Source organism: Lithobates pipiens, unplaced genomic scaffold, assembly GCF_037356315.1.
Source record: "Lithobates pipiens isolate NorthernLeopardFrog02 unplaced genomic scaffold, aLitPip1_a1.2 Scaffold_23, whole genome shotgun sequence".
NCBI lineage: Eukaryota > Metazoa > Chordata > Amphibia > Anura > Ranidae > Lithobates > Lithobates pipiens.
In genome coordinates this window covers 45,392,450-45,414,947 of record NW_027507785.1, presented here as the reverse complement: position 1 = coordinate 45,414,947, position 22,498 = coordinate 45,392,450, and the positions used below count along the sequence as shown (strand labels likewise).

Genomic DNA, 22,498 nt, shown 5'->3' with positions numbered 1-22,498 from the left:
TGGGGTCTTAGATTCAGTGCGTACATTTCTTGTGTCCCCATTATGCAGCCACAGATCACTTGTACAGTCAGTGGTGTATATTGCTCTGTATAAGCAGTTGCCCGTGTCTGTCTGGGTTTGGATGCCGAGTACAAATGTCTGAATGCACTCAGCACAGATGGTCTTTGTTTTGTTCCGCTTGATTTTCAAGCAGCTGGTGTCATCTGTCATTGTCACCTTGTTATGGTGTCATCTGTCACCTATGTTTCTGTAATATTATCTCCATATAGTAGATACCAAAGTGTGTGCGGAGACGCCGTTACCTGTATCGTGCGCCAATTATCGCTTACACAGCACAAACGTGTCCTGGGTTCGCTGTTCTCTGTACAGCACTGCGGTATATGTCAGAGCTATATAAATGTATAATAATAATAGTGTGTGTCTGTGGAGGGACATTGGAGTGCAGTGGCGTCGCTAGGGGGGTGGCTTTTGTGGCTATAGCCCCGAATCTGGGGCCAATAGCCCCAAGTCTCTGCAGGGGACCCCAAGGGGAGGGGAGGCTCTCTGGGGACCCTGATGTAAGTGGGGGGGCACTCTGGGGACCCTGATGCAGGTGGGGGGGGGCTCTCTGGGGGCCATAATTTAAAGGGGCTCTCTGGGCACCCTGATTTAAAGAGGGGCTCTTTGAGGACCCTGATTTAAGGGGGGCTCTCTGGGGACCCTGATTTAAAGGGAGGCTCTCTGGGGACCATGATTTAAGGGGGAGGCTCTATAGGGACCCTGATTTAAGGGGAGGCTCTATAGGGACCCTGATTCAAGGGGAGGCTCTCTGGGGACCCTAATGTAGGGGGGGCACTCTGGGAACCCTGATGTATGTGGGGGGCTCTCTGGGGACCCTGATGCAGGTGGGGGCCTCTGGGTGCCCTAATTTAAAGGGGGCTCTCTGGGGACCCTGATTTAAAGGGGGGCTCTCTAGGGACCCTGATTTAAGGAGGAGGCTCTCTGGGCACCCTGATTTAAGGGGGGCTCTCTGGGGACCTTGATTTAAAGGGGGGCTCTCTGGGGACCCTGATTTAAGGGGGAGGCTCTCTGGGGACCCTGATCCAAGGGGAGGCTCTCTGGGACCCTAATTTAAGGGAGGCTCTCTGGGGACCCTAATTCAAGGGGGGGCTCTCTGGGGACCCTAATGTAAGGGGGGCACTCTGGGAACCCTGATATAAGTGGGGGGGCTCTCTGGGGAGCCTGATGTAAGTGGGGCTCTCTGGGTATATATACACACACACATATATTATATACATGTGTATGCCGCCCAAGCGTAAGACTTTCTTTACTACGTTGCTATGGGCTCTAGCCCCAGATCTTTTGTAGACCTAGCAACGCCCCTGTTAGAGTGTAAGCTCCTCTGGTACAGAGAGTGATCTGATTGGCTCAGTGTTCTTTGTACAGCACTGCGGTATATATCAGAGCTATATAAATGTATAATAATAATGTGTGACACTGGGGGGGGTCATTAGAGTGTAAGCTCCCTCTGGTACAGAGACCGATGTGACTGGCTCAGTGTTCTCTGTACAACACTGCGGTATATGTCAGAGCTATATAATTGTATATTAATAGTGTGTGACTGTGGGTGGATATTAGAGTGTAAGCTCCTCTGGCACAGAGACTGACGTGACTGGCGCAGTGTTCCAAGTACATCACCACGGTATATGTCAGAGCTATTCAGAAGAGAATCATTCTTCACATCAGCGTACCATACTCATGAAGAGATTGCTCTTAATCTTAGAGTTATAGTCCTTAATTTTCTGCTCCGTCTCCTTCTGGCTCGCTCCGGTGTCGGGATTTGTTTCTCCGGTTTCTCATCCTGGAAAAAAGAGGAATAAGAGAGGGATGTGTCAGAATGAGGTCGGAGTTCCCCTTTATCACACCAGCCAAAAACTCCCCACCTAGAAAACAATACGGCGCCTCGTTTGTTATTTACAGATCCCCCCCATAGGCTGCCATGACATGCTGGGGGTTGTAGTTCCTCTACAGTCATCCTGGCCCCATTTTTTTATTTTCTTTTTTGCAGTTTAAAAATAAACTTCTCAGATTTGTGTACTTTCGAATGTTCGCTCGGTCATCAATGACGCGAACCGGTTCTACCGGCTGCAAATTGTACGAAACGCGTTTTTCCTCTAAACATTCCTCACAGTGAAAGGTGAAGATTCCGCACTCCTCATTTCTTCTAAACAACCCCGGGACCCCGCCCCGGACAGACCGCGCGAACCAGCGCACCCTCTTCTTTTTTATTGGCTTCTCTGCGTGTGGTTTAGGTGAATGTAAAGCAAAAAAAAATAGAGCGAGAGAAGAGAATCCTGAAATGTCAGCTTTGAGTTTCTATGATACACATTTAGCCGAGGTTCGCAGCTATGACGTATAAATCGCATGCTTTCCCGCACCAGAAACGCACTGCTGTTAGCAGACATGCAGGGGCGCCGTTAAGCCCCATTCTACATTGTGGCAAAGCGCACATCGCCAAAGGTGCCAACGTTTTGTACATTCGCTTCTTTGGCGCTTTTGTCGCACATTGGGTGGCCCATTCAAGTGAATGCGTGACGCAGAGAAATGCATGGAAAAAAAAACGCAATTGGGTGTAGCGGGAACGCTCATTCCCACGCACTTTTTTTTTTTTCATGCATTTCTCTGCTCACGCATTCACTTGGTTGGGCCACCCAATGTGCGACAAAAGCGCCAAAGAAGCGAATGTACAAAACGTTGGCACGGGGCCGGGCACCTTCGGCGATGTGCGTTTTGCCCCAGTTTTCACTAATTTTGTCGCATGACAAATGTGTCAACACGTTTCAGGTGCCATTAAGGAAATAAACAGCAGCGCAAATGCGTTGCGCATTTCTGAAAATGCGGGCAGAAACTCGTGACTCTGTCTGCGTTTTCAGAGTGACCAAACGTGAATGCAGCCTAAGGCCTCTTTCGCACTGACGTCCCGTTCAGGCCCGCCTGTCAGTTTTTCAGGCGGACCTGAACGGGTGCTCCATAGAGGTCTATGGAGCGTCGGATGTTAGCGGTGACACGTCCGCTGACATCCGACCCGCTCCGATCCGAAAAAGTGTAACGGAGGAAAAAGCTATTTTTCCATCCGTCTGCGGATCGGATCGGGTGACGAGGGGCACTGCGGTCCGTCGTCATCCGATCTCCCATAGGGGAGAGCGGCGCTGTGACAGATCTGTCCCTGCGCAGTGTGCAGAGAGGACCGGTCATCTCCCTGCTCAGCGGGGATCACGGAGTGATCCCCGCTGAGCAAACGGATATCCACGGGGCGGATCAGAACTGATCCGCCCCGTGTGAAAGGACCCTAACCCCCCGGTACAAACTAGAATGCCGTGTTGGAAACCCGCCATTTGAATGCGTTTTTCCACACCACATTCAAATCGCACCGCCCTTGAGATCTCCTGCGGGGGGGTCCGAGACACCCCAATTGCAGGTCGTGAATGCAGTGCGTTTGCCTGCAATGGATTGCATGGTACAAGACAACCATGCGATTTAGTTGCAGTGCGTTTTCAAAAAATTGGTGCACGCGTGACATTGATGCGATGCGATTTGAGACTGAGCTCATTTAAATTGAAGAGGCGTGCTTCCAGTGCGATTCATAGGTCATTTATAATGTGAACCAAGGCTATTTTTCTTATGGCAGCCCCTTTCCTGTACTGGGAAGCGTATAGCACCATGCGTTTTCCCTGCAGCTGTGATTTTGGAAAAGGCGCAGGGACCTTTTCCCTGCGTTTTCTGTGGTATAGCAGCCCATTCAAATAATTGGGCTGCTGTGCCTGCGCAAACGCAGCTGAAGGGAAACCGCAATAGTGAGAACCTAGACTAATAAATAATATGATATGTAATATATAAATGGATACATAATATGATAATATGTAATATATAAATGGATACATAATATGATAATATGTAATATATAAATGGATACATAATATGATAATATGTTATATATAAACGGATACATAATATGATATGTAATATATAAAATGGATACATAATATGATAATATGTAAGATATAGACGGATACATAATATGTTATATATAAACTGATTATATAATCATATGATGTGTCCGTTTACATTATGTATCTGTGTATAGATGACATATGATCATATTATAGATCCGTTTAGATTCTGTATCAATTTATATATTACATAATATAGGAATAATAATTTGATCATATGTAATATATACATTGATACAGAATCTAAACTGATCCATAACATGACAATATATAATATATGCACTGATACATAATATAAACAGACATTATGGGGTTGATTTGCTAAAGGCAAGAAAGGCTGTGCACTTGCAAGTCCAATTGCCCCAGAACTTAGTAATTCGGGGGGGGGGGGGGGGGGGGGGGCTCTGCTGACTTCCATCATCTAATCACGTGCAAAAATGCTGTTTTTTTCTTTCTTGCATGTAATTGGGTATTTTTATTTTATTTACTAAGCTCTGGCACTGGGGGAGGGGAGACTGAGGAAATGCTTCTTCCTCCCCTCCTACAAAGTTACAATGTACAGTCTGATCACTGGGGGGGGGGGGAGGGGAGACTGAGGAAATGCTTCTGTCCTTCCTCCTAACAAAGTTACAATGTACAGTCTGATCACTGGGTGAGAGGAGACTGAGGAAATGCTTCCGCCTCCTTCTACAAAGTTACAATGTACAGTCTGATCACTGGGGGGAGGGGAGACTGAGGAAATGCTTCCTCCTCCTTCTACAAAGTTACAATGTACAGTCTGATCACTTGGGGAGGGGAGACTGAGGAAATGCTTCCGCCTCCTTCTACAAAGTTACAATGTACAGTCTGATCACTGGGGGAGGGGAGACTGAGGAAATGCTTCCTCCTCCTTCTACAAAGTTACAATGTACAGTCTGATCACTTGGGGAGGGGAGACTGAGGAAATGCTTCCGCCTCCTTCTACAAAGTTACAATGTACAGTCTGATCACTGGGGGAGGGGAGACTGAGGAAATGCTTCTTCCTCCTCCTACAAAGTTACAATGTACAGTCTGATCACTGGGGGGGGGGGGAGACTGAGGAAATGCTTCTTCCTCCTCCTACAAAGTTACAATGTACAGTCTGATCACTGGGTGAGAGGAGACTGAGGAAATGCTTCCGCCTCCTTCTACAAAGTTACAATGTACAGTCTGATCACTGGGGGGAGGGGAGACTGAGGAAATGCTTCCTCCTCCTTCTACAAAGTTACAATGTACAGTCTGATCACTTGGGGAGGGGAGACTGAGGAAATGCTTCCGCCTCCTTCTACAAAGTTACAATGTACAGTCTGATCACTGGGGGGAGGGGAGACTGAGGAAATGCTTCCTCCTCCTTCTACAAAGTTACAATGTACAGTCTGATCACTTGGGGAGGGGAGACTGAGGAAATGCTTCCTCCTCCTTCTACAAAGTTACAATGTACAGTCTGATCACTGGAGGAGGGGGGACTGAGGAAATGCTTCCTCCTCCTTCTACAAAGTTACAATGTACAGTCTGATCACTTGGGGAGGGGAGACTGAGGAAATGCTTCCGCCTCCTTCTACAAAGTTACAATGTACAGTCTGATCACTGGAGGAGGGGGGACTGAGGAAATGCTTCCTCCTCCTTCTACAAAGTTACAATGTACAGTCTGATCACTGGGGGAGGAGGGTTGAGGAAATGCTGCCTCCTCCTTCTACAAAGTTACAATGTACAGTCTGATCACTGGGGGGAGGGAGACTGAGAAAATGCCTCCTCCTCCTTCTACAAAGTTACAATGTACAGTCTGATCACTGGAGGCAAGGAAATGCCTCCTCTGGCCTGCAGCAGACTGATGACATCATCTCAGCCTGGGCGAAGTCTCTGCCTGGAGCTCAGGGACGGCTTTTTAATGATAAAAGTTGAAGCTTTTCTGCACAATGATCCCGTTGCTGTATACTGTGACATGTCAGGAAATTATTCATGCAGAGAATTTACTGACGAGTCCACTGCTGAGTAGATCCGGGACTACCGACGTTGCCCCTGAATGGCTGTCCAAGGTCGGGGGCGACACGACGCAAAATAAAACCAGCAGATCTGCGAGCCGCGCAAATGTGAATGACCCCCAAGACCTTCGCCAAATTTATTTCTGCAAGTGAGAAAAATGTCTTTTAAATGCAATTAAATTTGCGCATAAAGAACTCAGATGTGATCCGAGGAGCCGCCTGCGTGCAGGATCTGCCTGGAAGGTTTTCTGGTCACCCCCCCCCCTCCCCCTCCTCCTCTTCCATCCTCCCCCCCCCCCCCCACTTCCATCCTTCCCCCTCTTGCTGAGTATTGCATCAGTCTGTGTAGAGGAGGGAAGGGGGAGGGGGATGGGAGAGGGGGGGGGGGGGGCGCTGCGTTGGCTCTTTTTAGCCGGAAAGCCCCTCATTCTTTCCAGCCCGGCACAAAGTTTGGCTGAGTTGGAATAAATGAAGTCCTGGGAAGCGAAGACTCCGGAAAAGCCTTTCGGAAGGAAGCGGAGAACACGCCCGTCTCCCGTCTATATATAGATCTGTGTGTGTGTGTTGGCTCCCTGTACCCCTCATCAGAGCTCCGCATACATGACCCGGGGGCCGCCCCAGCTCCGGGGTCACTGCATTATAAACACGTCCCTTCGGTGATCCATTTTATCGGCTTAGGCCGGCCATACACTATACAATTTTCTTGTTCAGCTTTCTTTAGATTTACCAAAACCATATAATATGAGGTCACACCTGAGCCCTTTCATTTTATATGCAGTCAGGCCGGCCCCTGTACTACAGAGTTGAAGGTAAATCTAAAAGGAAATTGAATAAGGAAATTGTATAGTGTATGGCCAGCCCAAGTTAAGCAGAACTCCGGGTCAAATATAAAAAAAAAAAAAGAAGGCATTTATTGAAGGTATTTGTATAGCACTGACAATTTCACTTTACATATATTGCACATTCACATCACTTCCTGCCCCGTTCACACTGGTGTATGAATGCGCCCAAAATCTCACCATTTCACATAACGGGCGACGCGTTTCTGGTTACGCTCGCTGTTATTGGGACCTCAAACGGGTCAAACAAGACACAATTTTTCATGTGAATATTTGACCTTCTTGGAGGTGTTTGTTGCACATAGGGAAGGCCATTGAGATGAGTAGGTTGCCCTATATGCAAAGCACACCAATGCGCTTCAGTCGTATGAATGGGGGGGGGGGGTTCAAGGAGCTTACAAGCTAAGGTCCCTTTCTGATATACACTATATAACCAAAAGTATTGGGACACCTGCCTTTACACGCACATGAACTTTGATGGCCTCCAGTCTTACTCCGTAGGGTTCAATATTGAGTTGGCTCCGCCCTTTGCAGCTATAACAGCTTCAACTCTTCTGGGAAGGCCGTCCACAAGGTTTAGGAGGGTGTCTATGGGAATGTATGACCATTCTTCCAGAAGAGCATTGGTGAGGTCAGGCACTGATGTTGAATGAGAAGGCCCGGCTCACAGTCTCCGCTCTAATTCATCCCAAAGGTGTTCTATCAGGTTGAGGTCAGGACTTGTGCAGGCCAGTCAAGTTCCTCCACCCCAAAGTCTCTCATCCATGTCTTTATGGAGCAGTCATGTTGCAACAGGAAGGGGCCGTCCCCAAACTGTTCCCACAAAGTTGCGAGAATGGAATTGTCCAAAATGTCTTGGTATGCTGACGTCTTAAGAGTTCCCTTCACTGGAACTAAGGGGCCAAACCCAACCCCTGAAAAACAATCCCCCCTCCACCCACATCATAATCCTCCCTCCCCCCTCCACCAAATGATTTGGACCAGTGCACAAAGCAAGGTCCATAAAGACATGGTTGAGCGAGTTTGGGGTGGAGGAACTTGACTGGCCTGCACAGAGTCCTGACCTCCACTTAATAGAACACCTTTGGAATGAATTAGAGTGGAGACTGCGAGCCAGGCCTTCTCATCCAACATTAGTGCCTGATCTCACAAATGCGCTTCTGGAAGAATGGTCAAGCATTCCCATAGACACCCTCCTAAACCTTGTGGACGGCCTTCCCAGAAGAGGTGAAGCTGTTATAGCTGCAAAGGGCCAACTCAATATTGAACCCTATGGACTAAGACTGGGATGCCATTAAAGTTCATAGAAAAATCCTGACACATTTCAGGGGTTACAAGAGACCTTCATCAGGGCTCCAAAATGCTGCATTTTGTCTGTCAGCCCCTAATCTCTCACCTCCACCATACATTAGGGCAGTACAGCAACTGTTTGCAGCACTGGGGTCTTAGATTCAGTGTGTACATTTCTTGTGTCCCCATTATGCAGCCACAGATCACTTGTACAGTCAGTGGTGTAAGTGGACTAAGCCTGGGATGTCATTAAAGTTCATGTGCGTGTAAAGGCAGGTGTCCCAATACTTTCGGTAATATAGTGTATATACACATACTGGGGCCAATTACCTACCAGCATGTCTTTGTAGTGTGGGAGGAAACCCATGCAAGCACAGGGAGAACATGGAAACGCCATGCAACCAGTGTCCTGGATGGGATACAAGCCGTGGACCCCGGGGCTGTAGTCCATCAGTAGTATTTACACAGCAATTCTTTCTGTTGTAAATCCCCTGTAACATTGTTCGATCCTGCCAGAAGATCTGTCATTTTCCACTTCCTCTAAAAGGGTGACACCACTGTTCATTCCAATGTGAAAATCCCTCAGCACTGCTGTCACCCTGTGGACAAAGGAGTCTAAAATGGACATTTAGATTTAAATGGACTTTAAGTATCAAACTAATTAAAGCCCAACCCCCACATAACAGGCACAGTTTACACTTGTGGTTTGGGGGGCGATGAAGAGGTGCAGTGGAGCCTCTTCTTTTTTACCGCTCCCTCTTAAACTGCAAAGGCAGAGGAGGGGGGAGGGGGGGGTTACATATACTGTGACTGTGATGTATTGCATCACATCACAACACAAATTATTCCCGCTGTTGTGTTTGGTGTGGGTGTAACGACCACCCCTACCCCCCCCCCCCCCCCCCCCCCCCCGGGGAAAGTGTCCCATTCAACTTAATTGGTGCCCCGAAAACTTTTCTGTAACTACTTGCTGGTGCTGGTTTAAGTGAGAAGGTGATATAACGCCTTCTCATCACCTGTAAATGCCCTCTGAAGAGCGATCAAAGTTGGAATGTGCAAACCATTTTTTGGGGCGGGAGGGTTTTAATGGCTTAGTGGTTTGTGCTCTTGCCTTGCAGCACTGGTGTCCTTTGTGCAAATCCCAGCCAGGAAATTATCTGCATGGAGTTTGCATGTTCTCCCTCCCCGTGCTTGCATGGGCTTCCTCCAAAGGCTTGCTTGTAGGTTAATTGATTCACATTCAAATTAGCCATATACAGATATTAGATTGTAAGCTCCTGGGGGAAAGGGACTGATGTGAATGTAACGTATGTAAAGTGCTGTGTAAATTTTCAGCACTATATAAATACCCGTAATAAAAAAAAAATGCACCATATGGATGAAAGGTGACCACTGGAAGTCCTCCCTGGGTAGCATTATATAACAGTCATTTGTGCCGGCCAGCTTGGCCCGGGTGGAAACGTGAGGAATATATTCCAGGTGTGAACCCCATACAGGTACCGGAATACAATGCAGTGGTCTTTCAACTTTATTAAAGATGCAGATTTTCCAAACCAGATGTTGTTCCTTTATCAGGATCCACACGTTTTGTAAATTCTTCTATGTACAGAATACACTTTGCAATGTAAGACTACACCCCTCTTGCATTTGCATTTTCTTTGGTTTGGAAGTTCTCGTTTTTTTATTGCGTTTTAATGACTTTGTTCTCTTTTTTTTGTCTGTTGGAGGGACTTCTGCTTTTTTTGTGCAGCCTCATACCATGCATAGAAAACCTTCTGTTATCCATACATGTTACATTCTGACTGTACAATCAATTGTACCAACACTAAGTAATATGAGGACCAACCTAAGTTATATCAATACCCAATCAGGCTGTATCCAATCAGGAAGGCTCTTGAACTACATATATTTTGGGATGTATTTACTAAAGGCAAATAGACTGTGCACTTTGCAAGTGCAGTTGCCCCAGAGCTTAGTAGAGAAGATGAAGCTTCACTTTTCAAAGAATTCCCAATCAGGTGCAAGGGAAAAAAAAAACGGAACTTTGCTTGCACGTGATTGGATGATAGTCAGCAGAGCCTTTTCTCATTTACTAAGCTCTGAAGCAACTGCACTTGCAAAACGCACAGTCTATGTGCCTTTAGTAAATCCACCCCTTTGACGGATGTAATTTGCACAATCAGATTGTATTGTGTGTGGTTAGCTTCAGATGTACCAATACAGAACTGCAGACCAATGTCTGACCTGCCCCATTGAGAACAATCGTACCAAATTTTTGTGAATTGTGCTATTTTTACATGCAAGAAATTGGGCTCCATTCACAAAGTGGTATCTTACCGCATCCGAGTATATGATAAGGAACCACACAGTGTTTTCTAAAGATCTTTTGCCATTCACTAAAAAATGCGACTAAAATACCGCATGCGCTATTTTATGAAGTCGTGCAGTATTTTAGTAGTGAAAGCCTGCGGTAATTTACTACCGGTGGTAGCTGGCGTCCTTACCACACAGTGTACATAGCTGGTTGTTAAGGAGCGGGCATCCGCCGACATCGTTAACAACCAGTAAACAACAAGGTTGTTAAGGAGTGGGCGGCTGCCGGGGTCCTTAACAACCAGTAAACAACATGGTTGTTAAGGAGCGAGCGGCCAGCGGCGTCCTTAACAACCAGTAAACAACATGGTTGTTGAGAAGTGGGTGGCTGCCGGCATCCTGAACAACCAGTAAACAACATGGCTGCTAAGGAGTGGGCAGCTAACGGCATCCTCAACAGTCAGTAAACAGCATGGTTGTTAAGGAGCAGGCAGCCACCAGCGTCCTTACCAACCAGTAAGCAGCATGGTTGTTAAGGAGCAGGCTGCCACCAGAATCCTTACCAACCAGTAATCAGCATGGTTGTTAAGGAGCAGGCAGCCGCCAGCGTCCTTGCCAACCAGTAATCAGCATGGTTGTTAAGGAGCAGGCAGCGCCAGCGTCCTTACCAACCAGTAAGCAGCATGGTTGTTAAGGAGCAGCCAGCCGCCAGAATCCTTACCAACCAGTAAGCAGCATGGTTGTTAAGGAGCAGGCAGCCGCCAGAATCCTTACCAACCAGTAAGCAGCATGGTTGTTAAGGAGCAGGCTGCCGCCAGCGTCCTTACCAACCAGTAAACAGCATGGTTGTTAATGAGCAGACAGCTGCCAGCATCCTTACCAACCAGTAAGCAGCATGGTTGTTAAGGAGCAGGCAGCCGCCAGCATCCTTACCAACTAGTAAGCAGCATGGTTGTTAACGAGCAGGTGGCCCGCCAGCTTCTTAACAACCATGTTGTTTACTGGTTGATAAAGACACTGGCGGCTGCCGGTTCCTTAAACTATAGCATGCTGGGACCACTACTTATTTACCGCATGCATTTATTAATTTTCTTCTGTGAATTGAGTTTAATGCCTATTCATGCGGTATTTACCGAGCATTTCAAATCAAGATCGCATTCGATATTTAGGCAAAATGTGTCCTGACAACTACACACCGCATGCGATCTGGTTCTGTGAATGGAGCCCATTGTCCAAAATGTAAATGAGCCCCAATGAGGACGCACGCATCTCTGTACTCTTTCATCTTCTCTTTGTCACTTTGAGTTTTCACTTCTTTTTTTCTGCTTTAAATGCAAATCAACATTTATACACAATGTTTCCCCTTTTGAATTTTTTTTTTTTTTTTAATGCATTCTTTATTTATAAAATAGAAAAGCACAGCAGGCAGCACAGTGCAGTGCAGACGTTTCAGTGGTCATAATGATACATCTGACATTATACAAAATATACAAATGGCAACAAAAAGAAACATTATAGCAACAATTTGAGCAAAGGTGTGGGGAGGATGACGGGGAGACAGGAAATACCATCATAATCATAGTGGTAGAGGGAGGTTAACACAAGATTGTTAAAGTGACTGAACAATTTCAGTGCTGCACCCTCCTAAAAAAAAATAAAAAAAAATAAAAAAAAAAGTTGATTGCCCAAGTTTTGTGGCTCCCACGCTTTAAGAAGAACTGAACGACACAGAATACGAGAAAACTGGAGGACACTTCATGATGTCATCATTTATGAGAAATAGACAAAGGTACTTATGGAGTTCATAAGCAGCTTTGAACTGGTCAGCTGACCAGAGCCCTCCAATCACAGCCCGGAGATTTGCTTAATGAGAAATGATTAGTAATTAGTCACCGTTGATGAAGTCACCTCTCCTGATAATGGAAGGCATTACGCCCACCCAACCCTGTAGTGTTCCAGAGCTGACACATTGCACATTGCAAAATAACTCTGAGGTTTCTGGTCTGCCCCCCGACCCTTCCATTGCCCATACACTGCCCCCATTTCGAACAGCGATGTTCTGCAACTGATTACGACATTTCCTCTTTAACTGCGCGCAGAGCAGAATATGGAAGACATGTGCAGCCATTTACAGCCAACATGGCAGACAGCATCGTGCACTGCAACTGGCTTTTATCAGTTTTTACACCTATACAGTATAGGCAAATTAGGCAGAGGCCAAAGGGCAATGCCATTCCAGGGGCATCATAATTATTTCTAATATTTCTTATAGTATTTGTTTTCAGTTTCTCCTGACCCCCGTGTATACCTTTTTAATGCAGGGAATGTTTTGTGTTTTAGGATTTAGGGTGCATTCAGTCGAGTTTGCAAGTTTTGGGATTTTTTTGGTTGGGTTTGTAGGATCTGTAGTGTATTCAGTTGAGTTTGTAGGATTTGGAGTGTATTGGGTTGAGTTTGTAGGATTCAGTTGAACTTGTAAGATTTTAGCTGTATTTGGATGAGTTTGTAGGATTCAGTTGCGTTTGTAGGATTCAGGGTGTATTCAGTTGAGTTTGTAGGGTTTGGGGTGTATTTGGTTGGGTTAGTTTGTAGGATTCTGGGTGTATATTAGACTGCATTTGGAGGATTAATGGTGTATTCAGTTGAGCTTGGAGCATTCAGGATGTATTCGGTTGAGTTTGTAGGGTTCCCTTGAGGTTGTAGGGTTCAGAGTGTATTCGGTTATGTTTGTAGGATTTGGGGGTATTCACTTTGTAGGATTTGGGGTGTGTTCAGTTGAGTTTGTGGTGTTTGGAGTGTATTTGATTGAGTTTGTAGGATTTTGGGGTGTATTCAGTTTGAAGGATTTGGGGTGTATTTGGTTGAGTTCGTAGGATTTGAGGTGTATTTGGTTGAGTTTGTAAGGTTCCGTTGAGTTTGAAGGGTTCAGAGGGTATTTGGTTGAGTTTGTAGCATTTGAGATGTATTTGGTTGAGTTTGTAGGATTTGAGGTGTATTTGGTTAAGTTTGTAAGGTTCAGTTGAGTTTGAAGGGTTCAGAGTGTATTTGGTTGAGTTTGTAGGGTTTGTAGTATATTCAGTTAAGTTTGGAGCATTTAGGGTGCATTTGGTTTGTAGGATATTGGGTGTAATCGGTTGGGTTTGTAGGGTTCAGTTGAGTTTGTAGGGTTCGTAGTGTATTCAGTTAAGTTTGGAGGATTTAGGGTGCATTTGGTTTGGAGGATTTTGGGTGAAATCGGTTGGGTTTGTAGGGTTCAGTTGAGTTTGTAGGGTTTGGAGTGTATTCAGTTAAGTTTGGAGGATTTAGGGTGCATTTGGTTTGGAGGGTTTTGGGTGAAATCGGTTGGGTTTGTAGGGTTCAGTTGAGTTTGTAGGGTTTGGAGTGTATTTGGTTGGGTTTGTAGGATTCAATTGAGTTTTTAGGGTTCGTAGTGTATTCAGTTAAGTTTGGAGGATTTGGGGTGCATTCGGTTTGTAGGATTTTGGGTGTAATCGGTTGGGTTTGTAGGGTTCAGTTGAGTTTGTAGGGTTCTGAGTGTATTCAGTTAAGTTTGGAGGATTTGGGGTGCATTTGGTTTGTAGGATTTTGGGTGTAATCGGTTGGGTTTGTAGGGTTCAGTTGAGTTTGTAGGGTTCGGAGTGTATTCAGTTAAGTTTGGAGGATTTGGGGTGCATTCGGTTTGTAGGATTTTGGGTGTAATCGGTTGGGTTTGTAGGGTTCAGTTGAGTTTGTAGGGTTCGGAGTGTATTTGGTTGGGTTTGTAGGATCTGAGGTGTATTCAGTTTTGTAGGATTCGGTGTGCATTTGGTTGAGCTTGGGTGTATTTGGTCACTTTATCAACACCAAGCTATGGAATTTTTTTTTATCAATCATATATAATAAAACAGCCTCCTGCCTTCCCCCATCCCTTGCCCAGTGCAAAGCCTGACCTGTGTCTTTGTGGGGGACCTCCGGGGCAGGATCGAGGTCTTGGCGGTGTAGAAGAGCTCCAATTCCGGGTCAGACTCCTCCTGGCTGCAGTAGCCGCTGCTCGTCGTGCTGTTCCAGGTCTTTTCGAAAGACAGGGTATCCTTGTCGTCTTTACCCATCATGCCGTATAAGCCAACAAAATCTGGCGATGCCTCTCTGTACCCGGCTCCTACGAGATCTGTCGCTGACCAAACGTGTGCGCGCGCGTCAGCCTTTTCCTGGGTGCAATCTGTGCCTTCCAGAGATCGTGCCTGATCTTCTCTAACTCTGAAGTTGAATGTATACAGACTGTGTAATCTCCTCTGTGATTGGGAAGGAGGAAAGGGAAGGACGGGAGGGGTAAAACGATGACTTCATCCCCCCCCCCAACCGCTCCACACCCACATCCTGTCATAGGGATTTCAGCAGCGTGTGCACTGCAGGGGGAGGGGTGCCTAAGAACATTCACTTCTGCTAATCTGCTTCCATGTGCGTCCAGTTCCTCCGCCGAATCGCTTTGATAAAATACAAATGATGCAACAAGGCTACATTGTTCCCGGGCCGTTCGCAAAACTCTGCAACGGATCTTGGGCTAGGTTCACACCTATGCATTTTGCAATGCGTTTTCAGACTTGCAAAAAACGCACTACGGTCCATTTAACATGATTTCCTATGGAACACGTTTACAATTGTGCATTTTCAACAGGTACGATTTTTGGAAAGGGTCAGGGACTTTTTTGTTTGCAGCAAGTTGCTTTTTTTTATTTTTACTTTAATGGAAATGCATAAAAAAAGCATGAAAAATTCATGTACATGTGTTTTTAGTGCGTTTTTGGTGCGATTCTTGCATGACAGCAGACACCTCCCCCTCGCAACATTAACAAATCCATAAAATGCAAAACACATCATAAACGCATTAACAACGCATCAAAAAAGTGTGTGGAAAAAAAGGCAAACCGCACCGGAAAAACGCATCAAGTGCAACCTGCATAAGAGTGAACCTACTCTAAAGTGTATGTACACCCCAATAACGGACTTCTCTTACATTTTATATTGCTTTTGGTCTTAGGCTCCATTCACACCATGCAAATGCGATGGAGTGCATGTTCATAGGGAAGCCCTGCCATTTCAATGGGCCGCGAGAAACACGCAAAACAAGTCCCTGACCCTTTTGAAAAACCGTTTTGCACCGAACCACATGGTGCTATGCCAACATGCGTTTTGGCACGTTTTAGCAGATGCATGGTGGTGCAATTAACCCCTTAGTGCTGGTGCCTCCTAGCCCTTTAAGGGGTTTCAGATGCCATGAGGCGGGGCGGGGTTTGTGATCATGTGACCGCCGATCATGGTGGTCACATGTTTCGAAAAGTTCCCGATCGCAAGTAGCAATCGGGAGCTTTCCGTTAGCCACTGGTACCTATGCCAGGAGTGCTCAGGGCGCGCGTTCTCAGGACAGCTGGTTTTGCAATGTTGCATGCGCATATGTGGACGCTTGGGGCCAAAGCCCACCCGCCGAGAAGCCACATTTTCGCATGCTGTCGGTGCTAAGAGATTAATATGGTTGTAAAGGCGAAAGGTTTTTTACCTTCTTGCACTCTATACATGTGGGGGCTCGTAATTTTGTGCACATTGCTGACTTCCTGGCAAAAGACCATCATGGCTTCCTTGACTGATAAATGTGGGAATAACGTCATCTTGCATTATATAACTACATTTCTTCATCAGTTTAGGCCAATATATATTTGTCTACATGTTTTTGTTAAAAAAAAAAAAAAAAAATAATCACAATAAGCGTATATCGATTGGTTTGCACAAAAGTTATAGCATCTACAAAATAGGGGACTGATTTATGGCATTTTTATTTATTTTTTACTAGTAATGGCGGCGATCTGCGATTTTTAGCAGGACTGCGACATTGCGGCGGACAGATCGGACACCTTTTTGGGACCATTCACATTTATACAGCAATAAAAATAGCCAGTGATTACTGTATAAATGTCACTGTCAGGGAAGGGGTTAACACTAGTGGGCGATCAAGGGGATAAGTGTTACCTGGAAGGTGTTTCTAACTGTGGGGGGGTTGGGGCAGTGTAGAGACTGGAGGAGGAGAGAGATCGCTGTTCCTGATCACTAGGAACAGCAGATCTCTCTACTCCCCTGTGAGAACGGGGATCTGTTTGTTTACATACACAGATCCCCGTTCTGACTCTCTGAGTTGCTATAACTTGTGGCCTGCGGACATCGCGGACGACGGCCGCACGCATCGGCTCTGGTATCGCGTGCGCACGCCCCTATCGCTCTTAAAAACGGCCGACGTACATCTACGGCGATTCGCGCAGGGAAGCCAACCTGCCGCAGTATAATGACAGCGGCCGGTCGGCAAACGGTTTAGCTACCAGCATGTCATTGGAGGAAACCCACACAAGCACAGGGAAAACATGCAAACTCCATGCAGCTGCAAGGCAGAAATGCTAAATACTAAGCCAATGTACTGATGACATTGCCGCCGCCCCTCAGGACTAATAAGATGCATTATATGTCATTTTTATTCCTGGGTTTACACTTTAAATGCCAGCGATTACATATCCTGTATCATACAGCTTTCTGCGTCATGGAAAATCCCCAATCTGATTACTTCTGTTTCATATTTCATGATGTGTGAGTAATAAAAGAAACACAAAATGTACAAAGATGCATTACTGTAAATAGAGTAGAGCTAAGCGATTCTGGATAAAATGAGAATCGCAATTTTTTTTTTGCTTAGGATAGGTTCTCTCAGGATTCTAAAGAACTTTTTTTATTTTAAGGATTCACAACCCCTGAACATTGGGTTATCAAACACGATGGCATAAAAATAAGACAATACTTTTGGCTTCAATCAAAGTTAAGCACTTCAATACCTACACTTTCCCCCCTTCCTGCCCAGGCCAATTTTAAGCTTTTAAATGACAATTGCGCGGTCGTGCTACACTGTACCCAAACAAAATATTTACCATTTTGTTCCCACAAATAGAGATTTCTTTTTCTGGTATTTGATCACCTCTGGGGGTTTTTTATTTTTTGCTAAACAAATAAAAAAAGACCAAAAATTTTGAAAAATAAAAAAGTTTTCTTTGTTTCTGTAATAAAATATTGTAAATAAGCAAGTTTTCTCCTTCACTGACGGGCACTGATAAGGCGGCACTGATGGGCACTGATGAGGTGGCACTGATGAGGTGGCACTGATGAGGTGGAACTGATGGGCACATATATGCAGCACTGATGGGCACTGATATGTAGCACTGATGGGCATTAATAGGCGGTACTGATGGGCACTCATAAGTGGCACTGATGGGCACTGATAGGTAACATTGATGGGCACTTATGAGTGGCACTGATAGGTGCCACTGATGGGCACTGATAGGTGCCACTGATGGGCACTGATAGGCAGTACTGATGGGCACTGATAGGGGGCACTAATATGTTGCACTAATGGGCATTGATAGGCAGTACTAATGGGCACTGATAGGTAACATTGATGGGCACTTATGGGTGGCACTGATAGGTGGCACTGATGGGCACTGATAGGCAGTACTGATGGGCACTGATAGGGGGCACTGATATGTAACACTGATGGGCATTGATAGGCGGTACTGATGGGCACTCATAGGTGGCACTGATGGGCACTGATAGGTAACATTGATGGGCACTTATGGGAGGCACTGATAGGTGGCACTGATGGACACTGATAGATGGCACTGATGGGCATCACTGATAAGGAGGTACTGGCAGGCATTGCTGATGGGTACTGATAGCCATAATTTATGGTCACTGATTGGCATAGTTTATGGAAACTGAGTGGCATCTCTGGTGGTCATGGGTGGCATACCTGGTGGTCATCAGTGGTTGGCATCCTGGTGTTCCTGGGTGAGCATCCTCGGGGGGTGGGGGGCTGCGCTGATAATCAATCAGCGCAGACCCCCCCCCCCCCCCGTCAGAAGAGCAGCCAATCAGCCCTCCTCAAGTCGTATCTGTCAGATACAGGGCTTTTCCCATTTACACCATGATCAGCTGTGATTGGACACAGCTGATCACGTGGTAAAGAGCCCATGTCAGAGGCTCTTTACCTAGATCGGTGGTGCGGTGTATCAGACTGACACACCGCACCACCCATCGCCCACGCTGGTTTGTTATCTTGAAACACATCATATGACGTGGTTAAAGAAAGTAATGAAAAATAATGTAGTGTGTAAAGAAATAATAAAATGACCATTAAGTTATATTAGGATCTTTTTTTTTTTTTAGTACTCGCCGATACCAATTACCGATATATAAGAAGATACAATGTTTCTTTTTACCTGTCTCTTTCAGTGCTGAGCAATGTTTGTTGATAAACATTGCCAGCTGCTTTTTTTTTTTTTTTTTGACAGGTGTGAGCAGAGGAACTGCTCTGCACTTTTTACATGAATCGTGGAAATGCTGGATAAAGATCGTGTGGGGGTTGAATCGAGATCACGTTCTTTTAACGATTAATGGTGCAGCTCTAGAATACATTGTATAGAGACAGTAAGGCTAATTTCACACTGAGGCGCTTTACAGGCCCTAGAATGGTAAAAATAGCGGCTGCAAAGCGCTTCGAAAGAGCCTCTCCTCTCATTCCAATAAGAAAGCTTGAGGGCTTTCACACTGGAGCGGTGCACTGGCAGGGCGGTAAAAAAAAAATCCTGCAAGCAGCATCTTTGCAGTGCTGTAGGAGCGGTGAATACACCTCTCCTAAAGCGCCCCTGCCCATTGAAATCAATGGTCAGCAATGCCGAACCGGCAGCAAAGTGCCGCTGCAGCGCCGCTTTGTGGGCGGTTTTAACCCTTTTTTTCAGCCACTAGCGGGGGTTAAAAGCGCCCAGCTAGCGACCAAAAACCTCAGCAAAAATGATGTTAAAGCGCCGCTAAAAATAGCTGTGCTTTACAGTCGATGCCCCCAACTCCCCAGTGTGAAAGTAGCCTGAGAGACGCAACCCAGCCAGGACATTTTCAGGGACAGATTTTCCAGCCGGGACATTTCCAGGGACAGATCTTATAAGTGAGACATTTCCAGGGACAGAACTTCCAGCCGGGACATTTCCATGGACAGATCCTCCAGCCGGGACATTTCCAGGGACAGATCCTCCAGCCGGGACATTTCCAGGGACAGATCCTCCAGCCGGGACATTTCCAGGGACAGATCCTCCAGCCGGGACATTTCTAGGCAGGGCTGGTGCAAGGATTTTTGACACTCAAGGCGAAACCTCATTTTGCCGCACCCTGGCTCCACCCCTAACTCCATCCCCTTTTCCTTGCCCATGTATACCCCACCTTCTTAATGAAGCGCCCATCAAATGCAGTCCACCAAGGCCCATCAATGCAGCCTCACCAGCACCCATCAATGCCACCTCACCAGCGCCCTTCAAATGCAGCCTCTCCAGTGCCCATCAAATGCAGCCTCACCAGCACTCATCAAATGCAGCCTCACCAGTGTTCATCAAATGTAGTCACACCAGCGCTCATCAAATGTAGCATCACCAGCGCTCATCAAATGTAGCATCACCAGCGCTCATCAAATGTAGCATCACCAGCGCTCAGCAAATGTAGCATCACCAGCGCTCAGCAAATGTAGCATCACCAGCGCTCATCAAATGTAGCATCACCAGCGCTCAGCAAATGTAGCATCACCAGCGCTCAGCAAATGTAGCATCACCAGCGCTCATCAAATGTAGCATCACCAGCAGCCATCAAATGAGGTCTACCAGCGCCAATCAATGCATCCTACCAGTGCCTATCAATGAATGTTTGCTTGCTTCCATTAATTTGGGAGTCAGGGCACAGACACAGTCTTCCGCCGCCGCTGTGCCTCTGACACTATGTGCAAATGGAGCAACGCCTGCCTGCTGATACTGAGACTTAGTTGCTTGCTGCAGAGAGAAGAGAGTAGGAGCACCAGTGGCCGGGCGCCCTAGACGGCTGCCTAGTTTGCCTAGTGGTAGCACCGGCCCTGTTTCCAGGGACAGATCTTCCAGTCGGGACATTTCCAGGGACAGATCTTCCAGTCGGGACATTTCCAGGGACAGATCTTCCCGGGACGGTTATGGACAACAGTAGGCGACTCTTCTCTAAATATACATTTATCTGGATGTTACGGATTAGTTCTGCTCCGGTCACACAGTCTATATCTCATTGTACGCTGTATTTATTAAATTGTGGTGATGACTCAGGGTCACATGTCCCCGTATCCCCGGGGGAGGGGGATGGGGTGGGGGGGTGTCCATTGTCCAGATGTGTGAACATCCTGCATTTAATAGTTCCTGGCTCTGTTCTCTGTCTGCAGGTCATCACCCCTCCAGATTATAGTTGTAATGTAATCTGCATCTCCTAATTATATTACAGGCCAGTATACGGGCTGCTGCGGGGGGGGGGGGATATGGATGTTTATAGACATATGGGGGGGCCTCTGCAGGGAATATATATATTTTATAGCCATATGGTGAGCGGCTCCAGGTTTATAGGGCAGTGAGGGACCTCTAATGATTCTTCAGATATCCACAGATGTAACATGAATGTGTGGAGATAATAAATGATGGTTTGATTGCATTGAGTGTGAACGACCGTAACAGACATTATAGGCCGAGTACGGTTATTTTGTACATATTTCCTTTCTTTTTCATTATCAGCCTTAAAATCAAAAAATGGGAAATAGTTTTTTTCTCCCTTTTTTTGTAAATCTGAAACATTGCATGACTGTCATGCTGTATTTTATTCAGCCAGCAGGCAGCATTCTCATTGCTCTCTCTTTCCATCATGTGTTGTATATAGAGATCAGTAGCTCAAGGTGGAATTTACATAAAGAATTGGATGAGCCAGTGCAGTCCCTCCACCCTTATTAGATGGAAAAATACAATGTGAGAGAAAGGGGTCGATTTAAAAAGCAGACTGCTGTTTTGTTTAGCCAAACCTTAGTGCTCTGGGAATCCTATGATATTAACTGTCTATTGGTGTCAGTGCATGTTGGGTGTTGTAGCCCAGGTTGAAGCACGCTATGCAGTGTATAGATCTGGACGTCGCTCATTATATGGAGCTCCTCCAGTTAACAGTACATGCTGGGAGTACCGGCTGGAGCACACTGGCGGAGTGTATAGATCTGCACACTATCCATATTAGGCCCCTGTGGCTGGCAATGCATGGTGAGAGTTGTAATCCAGGTTGCAACACACTGGTGCAGTCTGTAGATCTGCCAACTATATGGGGCCCTTGCGGATGGCACTACATGCTGAGAGTTCTGATCCAGGTTTCAGCACAGAGACACAGTGTAAATACTGCATATGGAGCTCCTGTGGCTGGCAAAGCTTGCTGGGAGTTGTAGTCCAGGTTGCAGCACATTTACTGAGTGTATAGCTCTGCACACACCTATGTGGGGTGCCTGTGGCTGGCAGAGCTTGCTGGGAGTTGTAGTCCAGGTTGCAGCACACTTACTGAGTGTATAGCTCTGCACACACCTATGTGGGGCTCCTGTGGCTGGCAGAGCTTGCTGGGAGTTGTAGTCCAGGTTGCAGCACACTTACAGAGTGTATAGCTCTGCACACACCTATGTGGGGCTCCTGTGGCTGGCAGAGCTTGCTGGGAGTTGTAGTCCAGGTTGCAGCACACTTACTGAATGTATAGATCTGCACACACCTATGTGGGGCTCCTGTGGCTGGCAGAGCTTGCTGGGAGTTGTAGTCCAGGTTGCAGCACACTTACTGAGTGTATAGCTCTGCACACACCTATGTGGGGCTCTTGTGGCTGGCAGTACATGGTGGGAGATGCAGCCCACATAGATCTGCATGCACCCTACATGGGGCATCTGTGGCTGCGGGTGCATGCTAAGAGTTGTAGTTCAGGCTACAGCACTTTGGCATGGTGTATAGATCTGCAGACACTCTATATGGGACTCCTGTGGTTGACAGTGCATGCTGAGAGTTCTAATCCAGGTTCCAGCACACTGACTCAGTCTATAAATGTGCACATGCTCTACATGGGGCTCCTGTGGCTGGAGAGCTTGCTGGGAGTTGTAGTCCAGGTTGCAGCACACTTACATATTGTATAGATCTGCACACACCTATATGGGGCC

The 22,498-nt window shown here is 46.4% G+C and overlaps 1 protein-coding gene across 1 annotated transcript in view; it reads right to left on the bottom strand.

The window, feature by feature from the left end:
* The window catches only part of RASSF1 (Ras association domain family member 1), a 70,192-nt gene that overhangs the window by 10,996 nt on the left and 36,698 nt on the right, over nt 1–22,498 (bottom strand). The window contains 2 exon segments of the mRNA XM_077451514.1: nt 1,731–1,811; nt 1,814–1,840. Of these exon segments, the coding sequence (XP_077307640.1) occupies nt 1,731–1,811; nt 1,814–1,840 (108 nt within the window).